Source organism: Corvus moneduloides, chromosome 23, assembly GCF_009650955.1.
Source record: "Corvus moneduloides isolate bCorMon1 chromosome 23, bCorMon1.pri, whole genome shotgun sequence".
Classification (NCBI taxonomy): Eukaryota; Metazoa; Chordata; class Aves; order Passeriformes; family Corvidae; genus Corvus; species Corvus moneduloides.
In genome coordinates, this window is record NC_045498.1 from 4,856,516 (window position 1) to 4,880,252 (window position 23,737).

Here is a 23,737-nt window from a genome sequence, read left to right on the forward strand (position 1 = left end):
GATAGTCCACAGGGTTTCAGGGATGTTGAGTTATTTACAGGATTGCAGGAATGCTGGATTTGTACAGGATTGCAGGGATACTGGGGTGTTTGCAGGATTTCAGGACTGCTGGGGTACTTACAGGATTGCAGGAATGCTGGGATGTTTGCAGGATTTCAGGGATGCTGGAGGTATTTGTAGGATTTCAGGGATGCTGGGATGTTTTACAGGACTTCTGGGATACTGAGCTATTTACAGGATTGCTGGGATACTGGGCTTTTCCCAGGATTTCAGGAATACTGGGATATTTTACAGGAATATCCTAATAAGGGAACTGCTCCTGCTCCCTGTGAGCCCCCCAATCCCCCGTTGTCACTCAGGCCTTGGAATCCTGTGGAACTGGAGCTTCCAGGGGCAGATCTGCTCCTCCACTTCCTGCACAGCAGAATCCCAGGAGCGCTGAGGCTGGAAAAGCCCTCCAGGGTCACTGAATCCAAACTGTTCCCAGTCCCCACCTTGTCCCCAGCCCAGGGCACTGAGTGCCACATCCAGGGATTCTTTGGACACCTCCAGGGATGAGGACTCCAAATTTCCCCTTCCAAGGCCTGACCATGCTTTCCATGCAGAAATATTCCCTAAAATCCAACCCAAACTCCCCTGGCCCAGCCTGAGGCCATTCCCTCTCCTCCTGTCCCTGTTCCCTGGGAACAGATCCCAGATCCCATCTGGCTGCCCCCTCCTGTCAGGCAGAGAGTGAAAAATTCCCTCCTGATCCTCCTTTTCTCCAGGCTGAGCCCCTTTCCCAGCTCCCTCAGCCGCTCCAACAACAACTCCTGTAATTCCATGAAATCTTTCCTCATTTCCTGGGTATCTTTGCAGTTTTTCCAGCACTTTGCTGACCCTGCTGAACGGATTCGTGCATGGACAAGCAAACCCAGCCCATGCTGGGGGCTGAGCTGCCCTCCCTCAGCCCTGGCCACAAAAATCCCGGAATTTTTGCAAATGCTTGGAGCTGCAGAGCAAGAGGCATCCAAGGGAGAGGGAATTGCCAATTCCCAAATGCATTCTGGAGTTCTGGGCAACTCCTGTCAAGTTCCAATATCAGTTTTATGGCCTAATTGTGAGAGGAAAATCAGAGCTGATGGAGCTGTGGAGAGTCAGGACTGAAAATCTGCCTGACGGGAGGGTGGAGTGTGTTGGACATCCATCCATCCCAAAATGGGGAGTTGGAATGAGGGGAATGCAATCCCAGAGGCTGCCACCTCCACCAGGCAATAGATTGATGGGTGCTGCTCCCAGGAGCTGCTGGAAGGCCTTGCTGAGGAGGGGGATGCGCCATTGGATTTTTAATGCTGGGATTTGGGGAGCCCAGCCAGGTCCTTCTGCTTCCTGTGAGGGTAAAAAATAATATCTGCACCAGGGAGGGCATGGAGAGCACCAAGAGTCTGGATTTGGGGTTTTCCCAGTGTTCACACAAAGAAGGGATGAGTTTGGAGCAAACGCCCAGTGTGTGTAAATCATTGATTCTCACTTCAGCTCTGCCAGGCTGAGGGTCTGGCTCGTTGATGTTCCCCAAAATCACTCCTAAATCTCCAATCCCAACTTTTATCCTCGTGAACAGACGTTTTTTCATCCTAATGAACAATGGTTTGGGATTTCCAGTGCTTGGCAGAAGGAATTGGGGTTAAGCTCCACTTTGCTGGAGAATCCTTTCCTTCCTCCCCACTGCTGCAACTTTTGGGAGAGGGCTCCAAGCCTTCCAGGGTCCTGGGGCTTCTCTTCTCCCTCTTTCCCTTTAATCCTGGGTGATTTTTTGGGAAAACACCTTCCCCTGGAGCTGATGCCTTCCACATCCATCAGGGTATTCTTGTAGAATTCCCAGCCCCTTGTAACAGCTGGAATAAAAGATTCCTTCAGGTCACGTTTTTCAGAAGTTCCTGAGAAATTTAGGATTGATTAAAGAAGATTCAGACCCCCATAATCTCCTTCTGAGGGATTTTCCCCATCAGTGGACTGAAGTTTCCCAAAAAAAAAACCAAACCCCTTATTCCTTCTGCTGATGAACCTGAGTTTATTCCCAGCAATAGCATAAAAGTAAATTAATTTGTAAATTTATAAATTCCCGTGGTAAGAACATTAAAGCATGAAAATAATAATAAAAAAAACCAACAGAACAAAGCCAGATTTTAATTTCATGTTGTATTATTTTACTAGAAAGCGAGAGTTCCAATTTAAAACCAGATTTATGGGCACTCCCACACTGATTTAATTTGGATTTCTGCTGGAATCAGGTTGGAGCTGACTCAGGTGTGTGCCCCGAGCCCCCCTGCTGCAGGCAGGGGATGATTAAAGGCTCTTCATTGTCAGGGGAGTGCTGAGCAAGGCTTTGGCTGTGGAGAGCTCAGCTCCCAGCTGCAATTCAGCCCCACGGTGCTGAAGAGGCTCGGGAGCTCTGCAAGGCCGGAGCTGGAGATTTCCTCTGCTGCTTTTGGTGCTTTTAATCGAGCTGGGCTTTGCTGGGACAGGCTTCCTGCAGCTCTTTTTCCCTTTATTCAGGTGGAAATCCAGCCCTGGGTTTAATTTTTGGGGTTCTGCGTCACCTCCCCCCGTGTTGTTGCTGATGGGGCTCTCTCAGGAGGCTGAGGGTTCCCGTCCCTCCTGCTCTGCTTTCCCATTCCGTGTGCTGAGCTTCACACAAACCCCGAGCTCTGAAGTGCTGCTGAGCCACAGAAGGGCTTTGAGCTCATGCTGAGCAGAGCTGAGCTCTGCCAGGGCCGTGTTCCTGGCGTTTAAGCCTTGCCCAAAGCTTAGGCAGGGTTTGGGGTGGTGCTGATCCTGCCAAAGCCAGGCCCAGCTGCTGCACTTGCTCTGCTCTGGTGGCTTCAGCTGGGAGGGAGAAGCAGGAAGGGCTTTTTTCTTTTTTTTCATCCCCTCCTTGTTGTGTTCCCTCTTTAGATCCATTTTTTCCTCATTCAGGGAATCCCAGACTGGTTTGGCTTGGAAGGGACCTTAAAACCCATCTTGTTCCACCCCTTCAATGGGGTCAGAACCAGAGGATCCTTTGGGTTGGAACGAGCTGATCCCTTTTTGATTCATTCTTGGAATCAAAAACTAAAAGGCAACAGAAACTCCCTAGTCCTGATTCCTCCAGGTTCTTGCCTGACACCATTAGCTTTAATTAATTCAGCCACATTAATTAAAACACAGAATCCCGTGTGTGAGGTAAAATACTTTCCTGACTGGGGGTGACACTTGTGGGGTTTCCTCAGGTTTCACAAATGCTTCACCCTATGGCTATCCCTTCCACAAACCAGAGTTCTGCTTGCTGGCAGCTCCCAAAATCCTCATTTCCCCCCAGAACCGAGCCAGGCAGGAGCAGAAATTCCAATGGAAGCGCAGGAGAGGCACAGCCTGGATTTGGGGGAGCCTGCAGGGTGTGTGAGGGAGGCTTTGCTCTCCAGGCCCCAATTTCCCCCACAGCAACCACAGCAAAGAGCGCAAAGAGCTGTGCAGAATTCCTGCTGCCACGTTTTCCCTCAGAAAACGGAGTTGTGTCAAAATTCCCCCTGTATGAATAATATTTGATGGAGGAGCTGTGAAAGATTCGTGTCAACTTGTTTCCTTTCAATAATGTCAAAACACTTGGTTTGGATGTTCTTGTTTAGTTTTGACTTTTATTATTGGAATGTGGAAGTGATTTTGCTTTAAACTTCCATCAGGAGGAATGTTTCAGTCGTACTGAAGTAACACATTTTGATATTTTTTGAATTGCTCCTTTTTTTTTTTTTTTTTTCTTGGTGGAACTTCTGCCCTGCTAAATTATTTCATGGATTTTACTCCCTACGCAGGGAAATGCAGGAACCTGGGGGATTTTTCTCGGGACAGAAAATGGAATTTCTGCATAAATTCCGTTTCCCGACCTCTGTGAGGTGATGAAACCTGCGAGCTGTGGTTGCCTGCTGCTAACAAGGGCAGGGTGGGAACTGGGAGCTCTCATTCCTCATTTCTCTCCCGTTTTTAACCCCCTGATTTGAGCTGGGGTCGTGCAGAGGGACAGGAAAGGGTGAGGAGGGAGGAGACCTCTTGGTGTTGTCTTTATTCTCCCTCAGCAAAGGGTCAGAATGCTCTGATTTCCCTCACTTGGCTGCGTTTTTTCCGAGCTCCTGACGCCCTCAGCACATCCTGGTTTTACAGGAGCCAGGGAGATCCTGCACATTCTCAGTTCCCTTTGGAACTATGGCTCTGGAACTTCGGCTTCTGCCATAGCTGGTGTGGAATTCCTGCAGCTCTCATCCCTCCAGAGCCACCAGCCCGAGCTGAGGGAAGCATTTGGGACTGGCTGGGGGGTTTTGGCCTCTCTGACCTTTCTGGGGAAGCTCCCGTGGGCTTCAGGAGGACAGGGCTGCCACGCTGGGGTCGGGCAGGAATTGTTTGTGTCCGTGTGTGGAGGAGTTTTGGGGCTGCCACGATGGGAATTTTCTGTGTCAGTGCATGGAGGGGTTTTGTTGTTGGCACTGGAAGAGTCCCTGGGTGTGCAGGAGCAGCCTGGGAAGGGCTGATTCTCCTTCTCTCTGGGTACAGGATGGGCTGGGAGGTGAATCCACACCCGCTCCATGCTCTGAGGGATGGCTGGAGCGAGGTGTGTTGGCGTCACAGAATCATGGAATGGTTTGGATCAGACAGGACCTTAAAGCCCATCCCAGTCCGTGGGCAGGGACACTTCCCACTGTCCCAGGGTGCTCCAGCCTGGCCTGGGACACTCCCAGGGATGGAGAATCCTCACCAAATTCCAGCAACCAGAGGGATCCCAGGACATCCAACAGCTCCTTCCCTGAGCACGCTGCGCTGCTGCCCCAGTGACAGCAGCACTGGGGACACTGGGGACAGCCCCTGCAGCTCACAGAGCCATCACTGGCCCTGGCTAACGCTGGATTTCCAGGCTCCAAGGTGTGGGAAGGGAAGGAATAACAGCCATGGGTGTTTCAGGGCAGCTGAGTGGCAGCAGGGAGTGCTCACAGCCCCCTGGCTCTGTCAGACTTGCTGATAAATGTTCCAAATCTGCTCCTTCCCATCCCAGCTCCTTGCTATTCCTTGAGTTTTAAAGCTGCATTTTCATTTCCTGATAGGCACTGTTGGCCTTGTGCAGTTTTGGGGGGAGGAATGCACAGTTCAGTGCAGCTTCAACACCCAAAATACTCTTTATTTTCCATCCCTGATATGCAAGTGCAGCTCCTGAACAGTTGGATTTGGAGACTCTGCAGGAAGATCCGTAAACCCTGGCAAAGTGCTTTCACTGAGAGGCAAAAACCACAGCCTATCTCACGAGAAGTTTAATATTAATTTATGTTAAATTATTTTGGGGATGCTTCATTAGCTGCCAGTGAGTTTTCAGCTCAAGATGCAGCAGAAGCTCCGTGCCGTGTGACTTCTGCTCAAAATACACCTGGATCTGGAGTTGCCTGGAGCCAGAATAATAATGAAGGTGCTCGTTGTTATTCCAGCCAAATTGGGACATTAGAGGGAGTCATGCAAATCCCGGCTGCCACGATTTTCCTCTGTAAAGGAAGTGTCATAAAAAAGATTTCCAATTTGGTGCAAGAAATTGGAAGTGGGGAGAAAAGACAGCGAGACTGATCAGAGATGATGGGGATAAAAACCAGAGGGTGTGGGAGCAGAGAGGAGCGTGGAGCAGAGAAATAATGTGGGAACACTAAGGAGGGATGAAGGAATGAAGTTTTGGAGCTAATAGTGATCCAGGGCAGGGAATTGGAGGGAGCAGGAGATAACAGGAAATTGTGTCTGGGGTTTATTTGGAGTCGAAATGCACACGGAGAGAGGGATTAGCTCCGTGTCGGGACAAGGCAGGAATGGGAATGGGGTGGGGAGGGAAGGAAAGGGGACAATGCGGCAAATTCCCTCTGTGTCCCTGTGCCAGGGGGCTGAGGGTGGGTCTTGTTCAGCCAGATGTGGTCCCTGGAATTCAGAAGTTCCTGGAGCAGATGCAGAACAGGAGCTGCTTTGGATCCCTGTGTTTTTCATTTGTTCCCTGTATTTTATTTTTTCATTTCAGCTGGGATTGTCACAGAACCCTGGAATGGTTTGGGGTGGAAAGGACCTTAAAGATCATCCAGTTCATGGGCAGGGACACTTCCACTATCCCAGAGTGCTCCAAGCCCCGTCCAGCCTGGCCTTGGACACTTCCAGGGATCCAGGGGCAGCCCCAGCTTCTGTGGGAATTCCTTTCCAGCCCCTCCCCACCTTCACAGAGAACAATTATTTTCTGATATTTAATCCAAGTCTGCCTTTCCTCATCCTAAAGCCCTTGATTTGAGGCTGGGGGAGCAGTCAGGATGGGTTTTTAGGAGACAGTTCAGGTTGGGGTGCCACAATCTGGTGGGGGCTGCACCAGCTGGGCCTCATCCCCCTTCCCCTCACCCAAATTCCATGTTCTTTCTCCCAGCCCCCTTTTCTTCACCCAAATTCCATGTTCTTTCTCCCAGCCCCCTTCCCCTCACCCAAATTCCATGTTCCTTCTCCCAGCCCCCATTGCCACACCCAAATTCCATGTTCTTTCTCCCAGCCCCCTTTTCTTCACCCAAATTCCATGTTCTTTCTCCCAGCCCCTTCCCCACACCCAAATTCCATGTTCTTTCTCCCAGCCCCCTTTTCTTCACCCAAATTCCATGTTCTTTCTCCCAGCCCCTTCCCCACACCCAAATTCCATGTTCTTTCTCCCAGCCCCCTTTTCTTCACCCAAATTCCATGTTCTTTCTCCCAGCCCCTTCCCCACACCCAAATTCCATGTTCTTTCTCCCAGCCCCCTTTTCTTCACCCAAATTCCATGTTCTTTCTCCCAGCCCCCTTTTCTTCACCCAAATTCCATGTTCTTTCTCCCAGCCCCCATTGCCACACCCAAATTTCATGTTCTTTCTCCCAGCCCTTTCCCCACACCCAAATCCTGTGTTCTCTCTTGCAGAGATCGACCAGGGCAGCTGCGGCGATCCCGGCATCCCGGCCTACGGCCGCAGAGAAGGCTCCACCTTCCGCCACGGGGACACTCTGCACTTCGAGTGCCAGCCCGCCTTCGAGCTGAAGGGCCACAAAAGCATAACCTGCCAAAAGAGCAGCCAGTGGTCTGCTCAGAAACCTGTGTGTGTTTGTAAGTCAGCCAGCAGCTCCAGAGCAGTGCCCTGTGTCCTCTGAGGGGGCCCCGTGGTGGTGGCACCGGTGGCACCCGCCCAGCGGCACCTTCAGCCAGCTCGGGGAGAGGTTTTGGCTTTCCCTGCTCTGCCCTGAGGGAAAATCCATCCTTGGTGGCCGTGGCACAGACAGGACACGGCCAAATCCATGATTGAAACCTGGATTTCTATTTTTTTCCCTCATGATCTGACACTCTCCAGGCTCCCTGCTGCTGCCGGGCCTCAGTTTTGCGTTTGCTGCCTGAGTTCTCAGCAGAGGTGGGATGTTCTGCTCTCCGTGGTGGCTCAGGGTCATCTTTTGGGGTGTAAATGGGAGTTACTGCGCAGTCCCCGTGGGGTTTTAGTGCTCTCGGTGTCCTTTGGAGATGTGCTGGGCAATTTGCTTTATTGCCCTGACAGGACCTTCCTACAGGGACAACGCTGGGTTTGGACACTGCCCAAACTCCCAGCAGGAGCTCAGGTTTCCTCAGTTGGTGATAACCTCACTCTTCTTTTTATTTCCTCTCTTCTTTGTTGGCTGTGTTGAAATCTGGGCCTCGGAGCAGGGTCTGTGGTGCAGGGAAGTGAGACTGAGCCTAAAAAAACCAGGAGAGGAAAATCCAGTTGAGGGAGGGCGGAATGGAGAGGGAGAAAGCAGAAATGTCGTTTTTAGAAGTGTTGATTCGCTGGGCAGGTGACAAACTGGGTTAGATTCCAGCAGAAACATGATGTGGCAGGAGCTGATCCACGGAGAGGATGGAGCTGGGAAGGGAAAAACTGGATCCTGCAGAGTCTGGAGGAGCTGGGAGAGAATTGGGGATCATGGAGAAGGGGGGAAATAATTTGAAGTCAGTGCCTTTCTTTCCAAACACTGATTTAAGCTCTGAGAAATGCCTGGGGAAAGGAAGCAATTCCTCGGTGAGTCCTGCCTTTTCCAGCTGCCATCCCTCCCTTCCTGTTTGGTTTTTTCCTCTGGAAGCAAACCAGCTGGAGGTGCTGCTGAGGGAATGAGAGTTTTTCCTGATTATCTGGGAAGTGTTAGGCTGGTTCTGTGCTGGTTTTTTCTTTGAATTTCCCGGAATTTTGGGTGGCTTTGAGCAACTTGGTGCTGTGGTTGAGGCTCGTGCTGAGAGTTTGGAGTGAGAGTAAAACTGTGGTGCCCAGGATGAAGAAACTGGGCCACAGTAGTAGAAAAAGGAGAGTTTTTGGTAAAATAGGATTGTTTTTTGTAGGTAGATTTTGATCAAATCAAGCCCCATCCATGCAAAGCACGGCAGGAATCTTTCAGTTAAAATTATTCTGGTGTGATCTGTTCTCTGTGGCTCTTGGGATATTTATGGATCAACAAAGCAGTGGGAAAAGTACCTCAAAGCCCCCTCTAGACCTTCACTCCTGACTTCATTGTGAATGGGAACTGGAGCAGGAGAGGTCACAGGACAAAATGTGTCTGAAATCCGGGTGGGAAATGTTTGGAGCCCGTTAAATGTGAGGTGGAGAAAGGAGGGAGCCTGGTTTGGGTGCTGCTGGTTGGGATTGTGGGAACAGTCCCGTGCTTGGCCATGGGGGTGGGACAGCTGGAGATGGAGCAGGGGCTGGGGAACAGGAGTTTGGGAACAGGGGCTGTGGAGCTGGGGCTGGGGAGCAGGGATTGGGGGACAGGGATTGGGGAACAGAGATTGGGGAGCAGGAGTTTGGGAACAGGGATTGGGGAACAGGGATTGGGGAGCAGGAGTTCGGGAACAGGGATTGGGGAGCTGGCATTTGGGGAGCTGGGATTTGGGAGCGGGGGTTTGGGAACGGGTTGTGGAGCTGGCATTTGGGGAGCAGGGGTTTGGGAGCAGGGATTTGGGGAGCTGGGATTTGGGGAGCTGGGATTTGGGGAGCTGGGATTTGGGAGCAGGGATAGGGGAACGGGTTGGGGGACAGGGATTGGGGAGCAGGAGTTGGGGGACAGGGATTGGGGAGCAGGAGTTTGGGAGCAGCGATTTGGGGAGCAGGAGTTGGGGAGGTGGGATCTGGGAACAGGGATTTGGGGAACAGGGATTTGGGGGACAGGGATTGGGGGACAGGGATTGGGGAGCAGGAGTTTGGGAACAGGGGTTGTGGAGCTGGCATTTGGGGAGCTGGGATTTGGGGAGCTGGGATTTGGGAGCAGGGATAGGGGAACGGGTTGGGGGACAGGGGTTGGGGAGCAGGGGTTGGGGAACAGGAGTTTGGGAGCTGGGATTTGGGGAGCTGGGATTTGGGAGCAGGGATAGGGGAACGGGTTGGGGGACAGGGATTGGGGAGCAGGAGTTTGGGAGCAGCAATTTGGGGAGCAGGAGTTGGGGAGGTGGGATCTGGGAACAGGAGTTGGGGAACAGGGATTTGGGGGACAGGGATTGGGAGCAGGAGTTGGGGAGGTGGGATTTGGGGAGCTGGAGCTTGGGAGCAGGGATTGGGGAGCTGGGATCTGGGAGCAGGAGTTGGGGAGCAGGCAGATTTCTTGGGAAGAGCTCATTCCCTGGGGTTTCCGTGGCAAAGCAGCACAAACCATCCCTGTAACCCCTCTGCTGATGCCAAGGGCCCCGAATTCCTGCCTGGCTCTGTGATCCCAGATCTTCCTCCTCCTCCTCCTCCTCTGTGTTGTCACCGTGTCCCTGAGCCGCCCAGGGGGACACTGGGGACTGTGCCAACCCTCTCAGGTGTGGGATTCCTGCTCCCCCACCTCAGCAGGGTGTCCCTGGCCTTTGGGGTGCTCAGGGGGGTTCCCAGCTCCCTCTGGGAATCTGCAGCTCTGAGGGTGGAGGGGCAGCCCCGGGCTGTGGGTGTGCTGAGCTGGGGGTTGTTCTGTGAGATTTGGGGGCGTTTTGGGTGTCTGAGGGTTTGTTCCTCTTAAATGTGGGTGTCTGGGTGTTTGATTCTGTAAAGTGTGGGTGTCTGGGTGTCTGTTCCTGTGGGCTTTGAGTGTCTGGATGTTTGTTCCTATTCAATTTGGGTGTCTGAATGTTTGTTTCTGTTCAATTTGGGTGTTTGGGTGTCTGTTCCTGTGGGATTTGAGTGTCTGGGTGTCTGTTCCTGTGCAATGTGGCTGTCTGGGTGTTTGTTTCTGTACAATTTAGGTGTCTGGGTGTCTGTTCCTGTGGGATTTGAGTGTCTGAATGTTTGTTTCTGTATAATTCAGGTGTCTGGGTGTCTGTCCCTGTCCCCTGTGCCTGTCTGGGTGTTTATTCCTGCACAGCTTGGGTGTCTGGGTGTTTGTTCCTGTGCAATTTGAGTGTCTGGGTGTCTGTTCCTGTTCAATTTGGATGTTGGAGTGTCTGTTCCCATACCCTGTGTGTGGGGGTGTTTATTTCTGTTCAGTGTGGGTGGCTGGGTGGCTGTTCCTGGCAGTGTCTGGCTGTGGGTGATGGCTGAACTTCTTCTCCCTGCTCTCCACCATCCTGCACCGCTCGAATCAGCTCCGTAGTCCTGTTGTTGTCGTTAAAAATGGCATTTCCAGGGTTCAGGAATGTGTCTGTCACAGGCCAGGGCAGCTCCGCACCCAGGACACCCCAGAACTCGATTTTGTCCAGAGTTTGTTCCCTTTTCTCAGCAAAATGGGCTCAGGAGGGGCCATTGGAGAAATATCCCTGAAGGAAAAACCCTTGTGCTCCCTCACAGGAATGTTGTGCTCTGATGCTGGGGACTCTGAGGGATGGAATATTCCAGCTGAAGCTCCCTGTGGCTCAGGAGATGATTCAGTTTATAAATGGAGAACCAGCCCCATACTTCCAGCTCTGGAGCTGCTCTCACTGTGCTGACACCGAGGATGGAGGATGTGGTGGGGGAGAGGGACATTCCAGGGCTGCCAAACCTCCCAATCCAGGCTGGGAATTGCTGTTCAAACCTCCTCGTGTGGAGTAGGGAAAAAACCCCTCATTATCTGATTTTGTTTGCAGTGGGAGGCCCCCAAAATTCGCTTCACGAGGTTTATTTGACAGAAAGAGCAGGGCCCTGCTGCTCCTGGGGGGGGTTCTGCAGTGAGAGGGTCTTACAAGGATCTCTGTTCTTGCCTTCCCTGCTCCTCCTGCCTTTCCCTGTGCTTCCCAAGTTTCCATCCTGCAGTTTTCTCTCAGTGCTTGACTCGGGCAGTGCCGTCCTTTGTCCTTTTCCGTGGGGATGACTGTGGCAGTGGGAGTGACAATAAATGCCATTTGTCACCGCCTCGGGCAGCAAGGGCAGCGTTGCTGCCTTGGTTTGGCTGCCCTCTGCCAGTTCTGGGAGAATCATTCCAGGGAATGCCGGAATTTCTGGTGCAGGTTCAGTTTGTTGGGATCAGACTTGGAAAATCCAGGTTTTCTGGACCCGTCTCGTGTTTGACAGGGAATTCAATGGTGGGGGAATAAAAAGAAGGGGATTTGTGCATCCAAAAAAACCTTGGGTGAGGGAGGTTCTGCACTGACCCCGGCAGGGCTGCGTTGGTTGGCGTCGCTCGGCAGAGATTTGGGATTAATGGGGTCATTCCTGGGAATGTGTGAATGGATTGGGAACAAACATGTTCATTTCTGGGAATGTTTGGATTTGGGATAAATCTGTTCGTTCCTGGGAATATTTGATTGGATTGGGAAGAAATGTGGTCATTCCTGGGTCTGTTTGAATGGATTGGGGGTAAACGTGTTCATTCCTGGGAATGTGTGAATGGATTGGGGACAAATACGTTTGTTTCTGGGAATGTTTGGGTTTGGGATAAACTGGGAATGTTTGAATGAATTGGGGATAAATCTGTTCATTCCTGGGAATATTTGAATGAATTGGGGAAAAAACATGGTCATTCCTGGGAATGTGTGAGTGGATTTGGGACAAATTTGTTTGTTCCTGGGTCTGTTTAACTGGGCTGGGGATAAACGTGTTCATTCCTGGGAATGTTTGAATGGATTTGGGATAAACGTGTTCATGCATTGGGGATAAACGTGTTCATTGCTGGGAATGTTTTAAAGGATTTGGGATAAACATGTTCACTGCTGGGAATGTTTGAATGGATTGGGATAAATGTGTTCATTCCTGGGAATGTTTGAATGGGTTTGGGAACAAACCTGTTCATTCCTGGGAATGTTTAAATGGACTGGGGATAAATCTGTTTGCTCCCAGGGATGTTTGGACGGGTTGGATGAACGTTTTCAGTCCTGGCTCTGTTTGCGTGGATTGGGATAAGAGTGAGCGTGGTCATTCCTGGGAATGTTGCAGTGGAGGGGCCACACTCGCAGCCGTGCTCTCTCACGATAGTTCTGGCCTCCTCCAGACTCCTGAGCTGATCCTCACTCCAGGGATTCTGGTCCTGCTGTAGGATCTCAGCCCTTCCCAGTGCTTTTCCCGTTGCTGTGCTGTTGCACCTCTGTATTCTCACCCTGCTCACGCACAGCATTCCCCTGGGCAGAGCAGAGGGCGTTGCCCAGAGCATTTCCTGTTGGAATTCTGTTCCATGGGCTCTTTCCTTCCCTGGCTTTGGAGCAGATTTGCTCTTTTCCTCTCTCATTCCCTGAGAACCTCCACCCCAGCCCATTTCTCCTCACTGTTCCTTCCCAGCCTTTTCCAATCTTATTTTCATTTAAAAAATCTCATTTCTCCTTAGCGATAATTGCTCCTTTTTAAAAAAATTTTTCATCCTGTTAATCCCATATTAGACCTGCTGAACAGCCCGAGCTCCTCCTTGGAAGGACTGCAGACCTTCTGTGTGCTCCAATCCATGGGAAGCCTGGGAATGCAGAGTTCAGGGGATGTTTTTCCCAGCCATACAGTGAATAAACCAGCACCATTTATACCACTGACAAGCTTTTCATTTGGCTCTAAATGATGAATATCAATTTGCTCATTATTTTCCCCTCCTTCCTCTTCTTTTTCCCCCTCTTCCTTTCAGACTCTTCCTTTTAACTCCTCTTTGTGCCGTGCCGAAGGAACAGTTTAGATTCACTTCCAGAATGTTTCTCCCTCCTGCTGGAAATGTTTTCCTTCTCCAGCTGGCTCTGGACTGTGGATGCCGCTGCTTCCACTGGATTTGGGGAGAAGTTGAGGGATTCTATGAGTTTTTATTCCCAGACTGTTTTGCCGGGTGGGGGTTTTTTATTTTTGATGATGTTTTTATGAAGCTCCATGGTCCCATTTTCCTGCTGTCATGGCAGACACACACTCCAGTTATTCCTGCCAAAAAAAAACCACCACAGGGAAGTGGTGGCTGCCCCAAAGTGTCCCCCCTGCCCCTGGTGGAGCACCCATCACATCCCAGCACCAGCAGCTGGATCCCTTCCAGGCTGGGATGGGCCCTGCAGCTGTTGGGATTCCTTGAGGTCCCCTCCCCACCTTCTCCCTGCCCTTGATCCGAGGGGTTTGGAGCAGCAAATCCCTGGGGAATGCTCCTCATGGCCCCGAGCAGAGATGCAGCCTGTCCTGGCAGGGAGGGAAGCGAATGAGCTGCAGCAGGATTACCCCGATGCTGCATCCTGAGGGATTTGTAGCAGTTGTTCACAGCCTGGTTCCTCGCTGGCAGCCGTGCCAGGCCCTTCCCTGCCTCGCTTCCAGCAGGGCCCTTCGGCCCCCAGCCCTCGTCCTGCAGCTCTGCCCCAGCAGAGAGTGAGCCTGCCGTGTTTGCTCAGTGCTGGGCCGGGCAGGAATCACTGCAGCAGCTTCCCAGTGCCAGGGAATTGCCTTGGAATTGTCCCCCATGAGCTCCTCAGCCTGGGTTTTTTTGGTTGGTTTTTTTTTTTGGTGTAACCTACATGAAAATTTTCCGTTTCCTTCCCGTGACTGTTCAAGGGCTCTTCCCTGGGAGATGTCCCAAATCAGCTGCACATCTTTCCAACCTGTCACTCCAGCTGGGAACTTCCCATGGTGTCCATATCCAAGGAAATCTGGCGTCCACCTGCGTCCAACCAGAGCCCATTTGCTCCTCGGTGTCACTTTGCCAGCGAGTTCTTACTCACCATTGTAAAGCCAGGAGAAAAATCCTCCCCCTGAGAGCTGCTGCTCCGGGACTTCTCAGGGTTTATCAGGAATTTTGGGGTGCAGTGGCCAGGCCAGAGTGTGGGGTTTGGGGTGTGACCCCGCAGATGTGACCAGCTCTGTTGTCCTCATCGGGGCAGCTCCTCCTGGCTGTGCCCACTCCGGGGTGCTCCCAGCTCCAATCCCAGGAGGATGCAGCTCCCTGCAGTTGCCTCCATGCTGTCATTTCCTGACTGGACCCGTGGATCTGCTCCCCTGAGGGGGTTTTGCTCCAGATGGGCTGTCCTGTCCCCGTTTCCCCGTTTCCCCGTTTCCCCGTTTCCCCGTTTCCCCGTTTCCCCGTTCCTAACAGGAATTGCTCAGCAGGGCGGGTTCCGTGGGTTCCTCCTCTTCACACACATCTGAAATGACTCTGGCTTTATCCAGGGGGTTTTGTCTGTCCCCTCCCTGTGTCCCAAAATGAGAATGTGGGGTGTGGTGTTGCCATCATCCATCTGGGCTGTGGAGAACTTCCCGTGTTATTCCTGCCTTATTTAACCTTTCCCTCGTGGGGTGGGGGTCTGAGGAAGCTGCAGTGGGACGTTCCCACTTCCAGGGTGGAGTTTGATGTGGTAGAGTTTGGGTTTTGGGGTCTTTCTGCTGCTCCCCACGAGCAGAGCTTGAGGAGTGACCCAACCTGGCCACGCTCAGGGGAGCAGCTGCCCTCACCCCACACGTTTTGGGGTGCCCAAGGGGGTCAGGACTTGCTCCTCGTGCACTTGTGGGGTTGGGAATGTGTGGGGACATTCCCATCCCAGCCTGCGGAGCCGGATTCAGCACTTGGCAGAGGAGGGAGGAGCTGCCAAACCCCCCAGAGGTGCAGAGGAGCACCACGAGGTTTTTTATGGACCAAAAAAAGCAGCCATAAACTTCCAACTTCTTGTGACCACTGCAAAAATTCCCGAGGGAGACTGCTGGGAGAGGAAGAGTTCTGTTGGCATCGGTGGGAGCACGGGAGAGGATCTCGGTGCAGAGCCTTGGAGCACGGCCCAGGAGCAGGTGGCTGCAGGATCCCCGGCAGGAGCCAGCCCAGCCCTGTCCCAGCAGCTCCCAAAAAATTTTAAAAAGCTCCAGCTTGTTCCCAGACCCAATCCCTGCTCCTGCCGGAGTGGGTGGCAGTGAAACCTGCCCTTCCCTGCGCGTCTGTTTTAAATTCAGTGATGTTTTCCTCAAGATTTGCTTCCCAAAACCTGCCTGGATTTCATTCTTCTCCTCACACCTGCAGTGCCACCCCCGGACTGAGCTGAGTTTTGTTGCTCTGAAACAACAAAACCCTCCCAGTTAATTTTGCTCCAGACTCCTTCCCTCGCCTCCCACTTGCCCTGTGGTGCCGGAGAGTTTTCAGGAGGAAGAGGCACCATGAGATGCAGATTTTTTCTTTTTTCCCCCCTTGGAACAGCAGATCCAGAAAGAGGAGAACACAAAACGTGAAGCACTTTGCTGCCCAGCTGGAGCAGGGCCCTGAGCTTCCAGCACTGGCAGCTCTTCCCAGGAATGCTGGGCATTAACCAGGCTCCTGCTGAGCTCCTGCGTTTCCAGTCCATCACCAAGTTCTGCCTGGAGGAGGGATCTTGGGAGAAAAGCAAATGCAAGGCAGAAAATGCACTCCTGTCTCCCAGCTCTCTCCCAAGAGGTCACAGTCTGTGGGAGCAGGATCTAAAAACTGAGAGAAAAATCAGGATTTTTTGATCATTTCCATGGCAACTGCAATTATTCCAGTGATTCCCTGCTTGGTTTTTGGCTCCTGACCCCGGTGCCTTTCCTGCTCCCACAGTGTGACCTCTCCAGGATCAGCCCTGGATTCTCCTGCAGGATGAGCAGGGATGGAATGTCTGGAGCCAGGTACAGGAGAAGAGAGGTGGTGGGTGAGGAGGTGAGATGGTCTTGGGAAGGCAGAATAAAAGAGGAAAAACAGTGAGGGAGAGGAGAGGAGAGAAGAGAGAAGAGAAGAGAGAAAAGAGAGAAGAGAGAAGAGAGAAAAGAGAGAAGAGAGAAAAGAGAGAAGAGAAGAGAAAAGAGAAGAGAAGAATGCAGGAACTGCTCCTGCTGAAGGTGCTGCTGGAGAACTCCTGGCTGATCCGTGCTCACATCCATGTCCCACTCCTGAGGGAAGAACCAAGGAGCTGCTCCTCCGCTGTTCCAGTGCTCTCAATCAAGGCAGGATCCTGCTGTGATGAATAAATCCCTGTGCTGCTTCATTACTGACGTGCTCTCACTGCTTTGTGTCTGCTGGGATGGATTCTGTGTTTAATGAAGGGATTTTCCTCATTGCCTTTGCAGTACTCGATCAGCAGTAATGATTATTGACACAGGTAACGATTATTGGCAAATACAGCCATTATTGACAAGGACCAGCCTTGCAAACGGGCCCCTGTGCTGTGCACGTCATGAAATGGCCTCTCCTGGCATTTAAGAACGAAGATAATAAATATTAATTGCAGCCAGGGATGCTCCCAGCCCGCTGATGCTGATGGACGGGCTGCAGGCAGCAGGGCTGGCCTCTGTCATGTTGGGAGTGACTCCTGCTCCTCAGGGCTCTTTGGGATGCTCCAGCAGCCCCAGACAGGTGGAGCTGGGCTGCCTCCCACCTTTCCTGCTGCCATCATCTTCCTCCTGACAGCCTGTCCCTGGCCGTGACACGTTGTTGAACAGCTCCTGATTTATCCCAGTGTCCAGCTCCAGGGAGGCTGACGTGGATCCAGAGCCAGAGCTGAAATCTCCTCTCACAGTGAAGAAAAACCTCCTTCCATGGTGAAGAAAAAGGTCCTCTGCTTCAAAAGAAGAAGGAAATCGTCTCACAGGCCCCATGGTCTTGTTCATAAACCTTCTGGCTTCCTAGGCTGGATGTTCCCCTCTGGAATGTGATTCCAGCTCCCCTCTCCAACAAGGAGAGCTTTTTCCTGGCCACACCTTGGGGCAGTGGCCTTGGTCCTCCAGCTCCAACTTGCCTTTCTCCTCACTGATCCTACGGAAAATCAGAATCCTCCTTTACTTCCCTGCAGTGGAGACTCTTGGAGAGGTTTTTTTTATCAGCTCCTCTTTAATCTGTCACTTTGTTTTATCTGGCAAAGGTTAATTTTATATTCTTCCCTCGCTCTGCTCCTCTCCCCTTTGTCAGCAAGTCCTTTGTTGTTTTATTTTCTGAACTGGAGACTGCACCTCTCTCTTGCTGGGCTGCTGGAGGTCCTGGCTGAATGCTAATTTCCCCCCTTGGATTTAAAAATTTATAGGAGACACCTCATCCCTGCTGCTGAGACATTTCCCTGGGTGTGAATGCATTTATTTCTAATTTTTCCCAGGCAGATTACACCGTGCTTATGCTGACAGAATTATTTGACAGCATCCCCTGGTGTTGCAGCATCTGGTAGAGAGAGAGCCCAAAAATCCCGAGCATGTTTTGCAGTTTGTTTGCTCTTTAATCTGCTCTCGCCGTGGCTGAGAGCAGGGAATGGATTGTGGAGCTCCGTGGCCTTGAGAACGTCACGGGAACGTCCGAATTCTTTGATCCAAACCCATTAAGTGGTGAGGGGAGACAGAGGGAAAATAACAGAGGGAGGCAGAGCAGTGATCCAGATAATTGTCCCAATGCCAACCCCAAGCCAGGCTCATCCTCTGTGCCAGGAATTAGGGAGATGGATGTTCCCAATAATGGCTTTTACCAAGGGTGGTGATGGGGAAAAAGGATGAGCAAAGCAGCCATACATAAAATATCCCGAACTTTGGGCAGGTAGCACTTCAAAGGCAGCCTTGCCTTCCCAAATTAATGGGCCTTGGCAGCTGCAGCCCGGGATGGATGGAGCCCCTGGAGAGCTGGAGGGTTTTTCATGCACGCTCTTCCCCTCAGCTTCGTTTTAAGCCTGGTTTTAATTATTTCCGTGGGAATGGCAGCCTGGTTGGGTGCCTGGTTTTGGGAATGTGCTGGCCCAGCAGAAGTCGATGATTTATTTGTGCTGGGAAGAGGAGCTTCCCCTCTGCCAGGGCTCCTCTGGTTTATCCCAACCCCCGGCGCTTGGGAAGGTTCTTGGGCTGTTCCAGGGAGCATCCTGCATTTCCCAGTGCTCAGCCAGGTGTAAACGACTTCCCAAGGGCACAAACAAAGGCAAATTAACTCACAGCTCCTTCTCCAAGGACTCCATTTGTTGCTGTATCCCGCAGATACTCCCTGTGGGACGGGCATGGAAGGAGTTTGGGGAATGCAGTGGGTGAATCTGGAGAGGAAAATGAACTCGGTAGATGAAAAGGGCAGCTTGGAAGGGCAGATTTTATTTTTAAGCAAGCCCCGAGGAGTCTGCAGCTCCCTGGGACGGATGTGTCACCTGTGGGTGACAGAGCTGAGCCTGGAGAGCAGCAGGGGAAGCTGGAGCAGTGCCCGGAGTGACTGAGCTGGTTCCTTGCTCCAGGTGCTGTGGGATGTGCTGGGCCACGGCCACAGCAAAAAATGTTGAGGCAAAACCTGACTTGTTTCACGCTGGTTTTATTTGCACCAGCTCAAGTCACCCACTGGATTCTTGGGAGGCTTTCCTGAGGGATGCACGGGAGAATTCACCTGGAAAATGCCAAATCCCACCAGAGAGACATTTTCCTCCTGCTGTTAAAGAAACCTGGAAGGGGCTGGAAAGTGGGAAAACCACCCAAAGTCCTGAAAGATGGGTGTTTTTCTTATTCCAATAATAAAGGATTCTGGTTTAGTGGTAACCAAAAGATTCTGATTTAGTGGTGACCACAAGATTCTGGTTTAGTGGTGACCACAAGATTCTGGTTTAGTGGTGACCAAAAGCTTCCCTGCTGCTCCTGTCGGGGAGGGAATTAAAGAACAGGGAATGGAAGATCCGGGGTGGTGTTTTCCCATCGTGGTTTTGGATCCACGGGCAGTGTCTGGTATTTCAATGACGACAGAAGTTTGACAGTGGGCTCTGGCAGCCTGGGAGTCGCTGCTTCCCCCTGCCAATAAACCACTGAGCCCTCGCAGGAGCGTGTGGGAGCGTCGCAGCTCGGGGTGGGGATGAGGGCAGGGATGGCTGTGGGATGTGCCGTGGGACTGACAGCCCTTTCCCCTTGCAGTTTCCTGCTTCTTCAACTTCACCAGCCCGTCGGGGATCGTGCTGTCCCCGAACTACCCCGAGGAGTACGGGAGCAGCCTGCACTGCGTGTGGCTCATCATCGCCAACCCCGAGAGCAGGATCCACCTGGCCTTCAATGACTTTGATGTGGAGCCCCAGTTCGACTTCCTGGCTGTCAAGGACGGCGGCACCGCCGAGTCCCCGGTGCTGGGCACCTTCTCAGGCAGCCAGATCCCCTCCTCGCTGACCAGCAGCGGCCACGTGGCCAGGCTGGAGTTCCAGACTGACCACTCCATGGAGAAGAGAGGTTTCAACATCACCTTCACCAGTGAGTGCTCCACCCTTCCTTCTGCCTGGGCTTTAAACTCCAGATCCGTGCTGGAGACTGCAGGGATGGGTCTCGCCAAAGCTCTTGGAATGCCAGGGTGAACATGAAAATTGGGGATTAATTCAGGTTTGGAGTTGGGTGAGGGAGCATTGGTGGCAAGTTTAGAGCTGGTGGCACAGATTCTTTGTGGTTATGGAAGTGTTGTCCACAAAAAAAACCAGTTTGGTTCTGGATTATCTGTCCATGGCAGCCAGGATTTGGGTTCTTCCATCAGCTTCTTCCATCAGGAGAGGGATTTTGGAAAAGAGCATAGTGATGGGATGAGGGGAATGACCTGAAGCTGATAAAGTTGGATATTGAGATGGAATTGTTCCCTGTGAAGGTGGAGAGGCCCTGGAATGGATTTCCCAGAGCAGCTGTGGCTGCCCCTGGATCCCTGGCAGTGTCCAAGGCCAGGCTGGACGGGGCTGGGAGCACCCTGGGATAGTGGGAGTGTCCCTGCCCTGACAGGGGGTGGGATGGGATGGGATTTAATGTCCCTCCCAACCCAAACCATTCCATGATTTTATGATTTTTGGGCTTTCTGCTCTCCACCTCGGAGCCTCCTTTCTGCTCAGGCTGAGGTGATGCCCTGGGGGCAGCTCAGGAGGAGTTGTTGGATCTGGGATGGTTCCTGTGTCCCTCAGTCAGTGCCACCCTCGTTTGCTGACAGCCAGAGTTGCAAAACTTTGTGGAAAAAGGCAAAAGTTGCCCTGCCTTGTGTTAGAAAGCCTTGAAATTTCCAGAGATGGATTTGGCTCCACCTAAATCCACTCCTCAAATCCCCAGAGAATGCCTCAGTAATTTCACCCTCATATTGTGCTGTAATTTTCCAAAGAGCTTTATTAAACCCCTTCAGCAGAACCAAGCAGTGGCTTTGTTAGGCCAGCCTTTGGTGGCACTGATGAATTAATGGCCTTGCCAGCCCTGACTGCAGAGCCTTTATTTAAAGAGAAAAAAAGATATAAAATGAGAGGCCCTAAGGAAGCCTTTGGCAAACTGCAGCCAGGCTGAGGGGCTTTGGGTGAGGGGGTGCCACAAACCCAGGGGTGAGGGTGACACCTCAGGAGCGCTGCTGGTGCCTCTCCCGTACTCCTGCAGGGAGCTGGGGCTGGCCCTTGCGTGGGGATGTTTTTCAGGCAGGTTTTTCAGTGCTGGGAATGACTCAGGAATGAGTGAATTGGTTCTGACTTTCCCAGACACCTCGAGGCCCTTCCCTTGGGGTCGGGGAAGGGAGAGGAGGAGGCAGCGCTGCTGCCAGGGACAGGTACCAGGGCACAGGGCACAGCCCCAGCCTCCTTTCCCCTCCAGCCCTGTGGATCATGGGATGTTGTGAGGGCAGAGATGCTCTGGGAGCAACCCAGAGCTCCCAGGCTCTGCTCAGGTGCATTAAAGACACTGAAACCTCCGGTGTGGGATTAATCTGGAGCCTTTAATCCTTAAAAGGCTGCTCCTCTCCAAGGCCCTTCCCATCGTGAGGAGATGTAGGGCATAATTATGCACTTAATGAGGAATTAACACCTCATTTCCAAATGTTTGGCTGGTGTAGCTTTAACTGCTGGAGAGGGCTTTAACCAGAGCTGGGTGTCTCTGCAATCCCACAAGGACTTGGTGGCACCTGCAGAGGTGGTTCCTGTGTGTCCCTTGGTTTATCCCAGCAGGGCTGTGCGTGGAGCTGAAAGGGAGTAGGTTCTGGTTGGATTTTAGGAAGGAATTACTCCCTCTGAGGGTGGGGAGGGGCTGGGATGGAATTCCCAGAGAAGCTGTGGCTGCCCCTGGATCCCTGGCAGTGCCCAAGGCCAGGCTGGAGCAGCCTGGGACAGTGGAAACACCCCATGGCAGGGGTGGCACTGGGTGATCTTTAAGGTCCCTTCCATCCCAGGCCAGTGGGGGGCTCTGTGATGTGGCAGCCAGAGAACGAGCTGAGAGGACTTTTTAACCTTGGTGCCCTAAATCTTCCCATTTTTCCCGTCAATGGTTCCCTTATGTTCCCTCCAGGCCGAAATTTTTAGGGTTTTTAAAAAATCTCTCCCTATGTGGAATATTTTTATATATGAATGTGTTCCTATATGTGGGAGGTTACTGAGAAGGTAACTCCGTTTTCCAGGACCTTTCCTGGTGCTGTTCCTGCTGTCTCCAACAGCTTTAACCTCCCCCTTCCTCTCCTGTTGCGCCTGAGGCAGAGACTGGGAAGGGGAAGATCTCAGTTTGGGGTGCAACACCCTCATTTTGGGGGTGGGATGGGGCAAACAAGATCCTGATTGTCCTCTTTTCCTCTTCTCTTTTCTCTTTTCCTCTTCTCTTTTGTCCTTTCCTCCTCTCCTCCTCCTCTCCCAGCATTCCGGCACAACGAGTGCCCGGATCCCGGCGTGCCGGTGAACGGGAAGCGCTTTGGGGACAGCCTCCAGCTGGGCAGCTCCGTGTCCTTCCTGTGTGACGAGGGCTTCATCCGCACCCACGGCGCCGAGACGGTCACCTGCGTGCTGCAGGAGGGCAACGTGGTGTGGAACAACGCCGTGCTGCGCTGTGAAGGTGCTCCCGATCCTCCTGCCGGCTGGGCGGGGAATCCTGGGCTGCTTCGGGGTGGGAGGGACATTAAAGATCCCATTCCAGCCCCTCCCATGGGCAGGGATCCTCCCACTGTGCCAGGCTGCTCCAAGACCCAGTGTCCAGTCTGGCCTTGGGCACTGCCAGGGATCCAGGGGCAGCCACAGCTGCTCTGGGCACCCTGTGCCAGGGCGTGCCCACCCTCCCAGCCAGGAATTCCTTCCCAATATCCCCAAATCTCCCCTTTCCCAGTTCACAGCCATTCCCTGGGTCCTGTTCCTCCATGCCTTGTCCCCAGTCTCTCTCCAGCTCTCCTGGAGCCCCTTTAGGCCCTGGAAGGGGCTCTGAGCTCTCCCTGGAGCTTCTCTTCTCCAGGTGAACATTCCCAGCTTGCAGGGAGAGGGATCCTTCCCTTCTCCAGGTGAACATTCCCAGCCTGGTGGGAGAGAGATCCTTCCCTTCTCCAGGTGAACATTCCCAGCCTGGTGGGAGAGGGATCCTTCCCTTCTCCAGGTGAACATTCCCATTTTGCAGGGAGAGAGATCCCCTGGGGAATTTTGCAGCCTTTTGGGATCTGGGACCGTGTTTCTGGCTCGCTCTCACATTCCAGTGTCCAGCCAGCACCTTCCAGGATTTTCCATGGCTCTGGAAGGCGCTGTCTGCACAGAGGAGTTTGCTGGGGAGGAAGGTTCAGTGCAAACGTTCCTGAGCTCCGTTTATTTTCCAGTTTTTTGGTGTGGAATGAGCGCTGGGCAGAGTTTTTATTGTATTTATTTGATGATTTTAGGATCAGTTCTCATTCCAACAGGTGTTTTTCTAATAACAGTAATAATGAAAGGTTCTGGTTTGGTGATGACTCAAAGCTTCCCTGCTGCTCCTGTCAGGGAGGGAATGAAACAACAGGGAGTGGAAGATCCAGGGTGATGTTTTCCCTTCCTGCTTTTTGATCCGTGTGAAATAGCTGATATTTATATGATGACAGAAGTTCTGTCAATGGGCCCTGGCAGCTGAGAGGCAGAAATTCTGCATTCCCATCCCCTGCCCACAACAGCCAGCCCTGCCATGGGGGGAGCTGGGCTGAATTAAAGGCTTTAATTCAGATTTCAAAGCTTTTTTAGGACTTTCAAGCCTCTCCTCTGGAAAAGAGAAGTGAGGAAGGAGCTCATTAGGACTGGAAATCTTCCTGTGCCCTGCGTTCTTAGGGAAGTGATGCCCTGCTCTGGTGTTTGCAGCAATTTGAATAACAAGTACTGAGCTCTGGAGAAACAGCCCTGGAATATTGAGAAAGGGTTCCAGTAATTGGTCTTGCATTGCTGGAGCAGCAGGAATTGCACCATCCTGGCCGTTGTCTTTGGGATTGGAGGAAGGAATCAATTGTCCTCGACAGCTTTTATAGAATAAAAAGCTGGACTTCTCCTATTCTTACATAATTTTGCTCCTGACAAAACGTGGGTTTCATTCAGGGCTCCCGTTCCTTTCAAACACGAGCCTTTAAATTTACATATTTTCAACAATGGAAGGGAAGCATGCATTCAATAATCCACTTTTAATCAACTCCTACATTTGATAACCTTCTGCCTTCTCCTCCTGATCACTCTGGCGATTTCTTTGAC

General features: G+C 52.2%; 1 protein-coding gene across 5 annotated transcripts in view; it reads left to right on the forward strand.

Annotated features, from left to right (window-relative positions):
• CSMD2 (CUB and Sushi multiple domains 2) overlaps positions 1–23,737 on the forward strand; it is a 350,153-nt gene that overhangs the window by 196,023 nt on the left and 130,393 nt on the right. For 4 of the 5 annotated variants that reach the window (XM_032132060.1, XM_032132059.1, XM_032132058.1 and 1 more), the window contains 3 exons: positions 6,956–7,138; positions 19,212–19,538; positions 21,915–22,109. In XM_032132060.1, the coding sequence (XP_031987951.1) occupies positions 6,956–7,138; positions 19,212–19,538; positions 21,915–22,109 (705 nt within the window). The remainder of the gene's footprint in view (positions 1–6,955; positions 7,139–19,211; positions 19,539–21,914; positions 22,110–23,737) is intronic. The other variant, XM_032132062.1, reaches the window with a different exon arrangement.